The sequence below is a fragment of the Octopus bimaculoides genome, chromosome 2 (assembly GCF_001194135.2).
Source record: "Octopus bimaculoides isolate UCB-OBI-ISO-001 chromosome 2, ASM119413v2, whole genome shotgun sequence".
Taxonomy (NCBI): Eukaryota; Metazoa; Mollusca; class Cephalopoda; order Octopoda; family Octopodidae; genus Octopus; species Octopus bimaculoides.
In genome coordinates this window covers 161288742-161293706 of record NC_068982.1, presented here as the reverse complement: position 1 = coordinate 161293706, position 4965 = coordinate 161288742, and the positions used below count along the sequence as shown (strand labels likewise).

The 4965-nt window shown below is 35.8% G+C and overlaps 1 protein-coding gene across 2 annotated transcripts in view; it reads right to left on the bottom strand.

The window, feature by feature from the left end:
• LOC106867514 (uncharacterized) overlaps positions 1–4965 on the bottom strand; it is a 23405-nt gene that overhangs the window by 1339 nt on the left and 17101 nt on the right. For both annotated transcript variants that reach the window (XM_014912402.2, XM_014912401.2), the window contains exons 2-3: positions 3903–4081; positions 2637–2747 (exon numbers count right to left, since the gene is read on the bottom strand). In XM_014912402.2, the coding sequence (XP_014767888.1) occupies positions 2637–2747; positions 3903–4081 (290 nt within the window). The remainder of the gene's footprint in view (positions 1–2636; positions 2748–3902; positions 4082–4965) is intronic.

The window sequence follows — 4965 nt, the reverse complement described above, 5'->3', positions numbered from 1 at the left end:
TTTGAAGCCAAAAGAGTTTTACATTGATGGGATTAAAAAGCTTGTAAATAGATGGAAGGAAGTCATAGATAACCAGGGAAAGTACATTGATGATTAAATTTCAGTTAAATATAACATTTGATCACTTGTTTTCTTTATTCAAAATTCGGACAGAACTTATAGGATGACCTGATATATATATATGTATACATGAGTGTAAACATATATGTTTGCATGTATGTATGTATGTATGTATGTATGTATGTATGTATGTATGTATGTATGCATGTATGTATGTATGTATGCCGATGAATGCCATCCAGTACAACTTATATAGTCGACTGCTCCTCTCCGACGATTGTCTCTTACTGATCAGAGACTTAATAGCTATCTCCCGCTCCTAAATAGCAAGGGCATGGCCTTCCAAGTGAGGATGTATCCGTTGTACGTCCAGGAGTGGCTAGAAATCCTGTCAGTGTTTTCGATATTCCCCATCTTTCGGGATATGCTGCTATGTATAACTTACTGCTGGTATGATAAGTATTTCTTCACCAAGTTTTTAAGTAGGTCAACCCAGCTACTCTAGGCTCACGAAGAGAGCTGCACGCTCAGGGAAAGTCAATCTAACAATGCATATAGCCTTTGCTTATTAAGGAGCTACGAAGGGAAGATGACATTTTCTTTTTTTAGCTCACTTAATGATTTGAGTATCTATTCTCAGTTAAATACAATGCAGAATTATGGCAATTAATATTGTGAACTGACAATAATAATTGTTTTCGAAATATGTAATATATATTGAGTTTTAATCTCGGTGCATGACTTTTGGCTCACCCTGTACTTTGTTATATCTCTGGCGCTGTTAAGTTTGGATGTGCTCAATGTGAGGTATACTTATTTTGATATTTAACCCAAATTCTTTCTATAGACGGTATTATACAGGATGTCCCAAAAGTCACTTATGGGTTTTAATTTTTAATAACTTTCTTAACTTAACAAATAAATGCATGAAATTTTGATGCAATATAAAGGATATAATGGAAATTAATATGCATGTCAAATTTTGCATCATCACTACATCAAATGAAAATTGACATCGCTTAAATGGCAACCATTTTCGGCTTCGTAACGCCGTGCTCTTTCCAAAGCTTGCACCATAATACCCTTAAGAGTTTCAGATCCCATTTCTCTAATATTTCTATTGATGTTCTTCATTTGCATGAGGGTCTCCGGTTTGTTGACATAAACCATCTCTTTCAGGTATCCCCACAAGAAAAAATCCAGGCTAGTCAAGTCTGGGGAACGTGAAGGCCATTCAAAGTAGACCTCACACATGGTTCCAGCAAGATGGGGCAACTTGCTCATACTGCAAGAGAAACAATACAGTTGTTACGGCAGTACTTTGGAGAAAGAATAATCTCCTGCTACGGAAATGTCAACTGTCAAGCGGTTGTGGGGGACAAACATGGACATAAAGACACGGACATAAAGACACGGACACACACACACACACGACGGGCTTTTTTCAGTTTCCGCCTACCAAATCCACTTACAAGGCTTTGGTAGGCCTGAGGCTATAGTAGAAGGCACTTGCCCAAGGTGCCAGGCACTGGGACTGAACCCAGAAGCATGTGGTTGGGAAGCAAACTTCTTACCACACACAGCCACGCTTGCGCCTATATACACATTGTCTATCCTTTGCATGAAATATAATCGATATTTTCGTTCACATTTGTCTGTTTAAGGGCTTCACTGATCTTTTTTTTGTTCAAAGGGTTTTTCTCTTTTTCTCTTGGATTACAAAATCTTAAGCTTCGAAATGTGGTATGTAACTTTTATTTGTGATTAACAGAGAATACACATCCTGTTAATATTGATGTCGTTCTCAGTTTCCAGGCAATATGCCCATGTATAACATTTTGTCGATGTGCAGAAAACTTATTTACCGGTTCCTTGTTGAAGTAGATCCTCCTTGCAATTCTGTAGCTACACGGTACATTTTCAAGAATTAATTGTTTTCAAGAATTAATTGAGTAGTAGTTCTCTCCAACGTGCAAGATGCTGCTCACTTCATAACTACGCACTTAACGTGTTTGTGTTTACTGCCCTTGTTTAATAGATAACGTCTGAGTGATACAAAACAGCGCTCTGACCGTGTTTCTACCACTACAACACTAACCCGCTAACTAAATCAACTTAGTTGGTAACTTACGTTAATAGTTAATTTCTGTCTGTAATTACACATGTATAACTACTTATCTAACTCATTAAGTAGCCAACTTTTTGAGTAGCTAATTAACTACTTTTCTTATTAGTTTCTAACTAATTAGCTAACTTATAAATCGACTAATTATTTGAATAATAAACCAAGTTAGTACGTAATTAACAAGTTTTCTAGTTGCCGAGTTAGCTAACAAGAACTAACAAGCTACGCAGTTAATTAACTTATTAATTAACTAACGACTTCATTAATTAACTAAAAAATAATTTTCTAACATGGTAAATCATTATCTATTACTTGTTAACAAATCAACTGACAAAGCAGTTAATTAAAACTAATTAAATCTAATTAATTAACTAATTCATAAATGAAGTAATTAACTGACTCTAAATCAATAACCCAAACAATGATATAATATTCCAGTCATATTACTTACGGTACTCATGTTACTATCATTCTCGATCGTTTTGACTACGACCATATTTTGGCCAGCCGATTGGGTAATAGTCTCCTGTATTTTGTTGTCAGCAAGTTTCGTCACCACACACTAAAGAGAAACAGATACGAAAATTCTATCAGACGATGCCACACACTGCTAATGGACACAGAGATTATACATAACAATACCACACACTGATAATAAACTCATGGGTAGATCATGTTTTGCAAAACCACGCACTGAAAATGAACACTGATAGATATATCATAACTAAAACAGAGGGCCTCAACTTTATGTAGCTCAGCGTACCCTTCCCATGTTTTTCATCTCCTCAGCACACTCCAAATTATTTTAATCAAGCAGAAGCTAATTTTGTGCAACCGTCTCTTACCCTAATTTTATTATACTGTCCCATCAAACATGTACTTCGTTTTAGATATTTACGTGGACGAATGACCTTCCATCATGTTACATTTTTATGGAAACAACTAAAGATGGCGTGGATTTATATAACGAAATGATATTGGACTTTGATGCACCATCAGTCATGTTTCTGCTCTTTGATAACAAAATGTTCTACTCATTCTAATCATAAGAGATTCAGCATCTACTCAAAAAGTAAATAGGATGAAAGGAGGTGCTTTTTTTTAAATAGAGGCACTGATTAATTTGAAGCTATCTAATACCATAGTGTTTGTTCGTTTCTGTTTATTAAACATGACCAGGTAATATATAATAGTACTTCTCTTAGTACTTTGTTATCATTCCAACTGTAATTTAAAACCAAAGCAGTCTAATAGGAGTTTAAAATCTTTATCAACATATTCAGTAAGTTCATCTTTTTTTTTCTGGTTTCAGTCATTTCTTTTTGTATATTTCTTCCATTTCGAATTTTCTATCACCTAATCTTTCAATCCTTCATTATTCTTAATATTAACCGCATTTGATCGTATCTAATAAGACGTCAAACTTCTTTAAGAACGTTTCCGAGTAATTTTTGCTCTGAATAACTCTATTTGCCAACCAGTGTATTTTATTGTGCATTTACTTAGAGTTTCTCTATGACAGCTACACAAACGTCTATACTACAATGGAGAGATTCCAATAAGACCAAAACATGCTCAGCATTGGCTCTTGTAGTTGCTCTAATATGCTATAACCAACGGGGAAATAGTAAAGTTAATATGTATTTTCTTAGCTTGCAATAATGAAAGTTAAGTGTGGCTTTTGACAAAAAGTTTTAAGAATTAAATGTGTTCTTACTGTGAAAGGCGAACCAAAGAAATCAGTGGATGAATAAGATTCATCGAATTTGAAGGGGTAAATTTTCGCTTCTGGCATTCCTTCGATAGAGATCTTATACACCCATTTGTCTCCATCACCCTCAAAATCATTGATGTATCGAATTTGGGAAACTTGGCTCTGCAAGTCCTTGCTTATACCTGCAGAGAAAAGGAAACGTTACAAATAATGACTTTTTAGCTGGTGAAAGGGACTGGTGAAAGGGAAGAGGAAGAAGAGGTAATGGAGGAGAAAGAAAAAATGACAAGTATCAGAGAAGAGAGTGAGCAATTGTAAATGTTACGAGTAAAAAAGCAGAACATTATTAGATCTAGAAAACGTTCAGAGGAGTGGGCGGAGGTAATGGCAGGTAAATCGTTACATCTTTCCTTATTTCCATGCTTTTTATATAACCGTACATTTTTCTATAATGAATTATTTCTATGTATTTAAAGCCTCTTGTGGCTAATGAGAGATTATTATTATTTTTTCATATACGCACAACAGATTAAACTGTTGTAAAAGAAAAATTCCTAACCTCGGGCTACAAGTAACTTTAGATGCCAAGAATCTTCTTAACTATCCTGGCTGTCCCTAATTGTCATGTCTTGTCTTGTATTCTTATCTGTGCCAGCATACTACATTCACTAACTATATGAGTAACACTTTCCTCTTCTGATTTACATTACCTACAGTGGGAATCTACCTGAGTTTTGTCTCTCTTGGCTTTTATCCAATTAGCCATTATTAACATTACTGCAGTCCTGGGTAAAACAGAGACCGAGTGGAAGCATTTGGAAAGTGGAATGTCTTCAAGCGCTCACAGCCCTCAACCAATCAGACAGTGCGATAGGTGGAACGTCTACTTTAACTTTTTATAGAAGATTAGTGGAGGAAAAGTGCGACGACGTCTTGGGGAGACCTTGGGCGTCGAAGAAGATCAGCTAGTCGCTCTTTTCCGGAGAACTTTCGGGGCGAGACCAATGGATAATGTCTAAAAATCTCTGGCCCGGCAGTGCTACCGGGGAGATTTGCCTAATCGAGA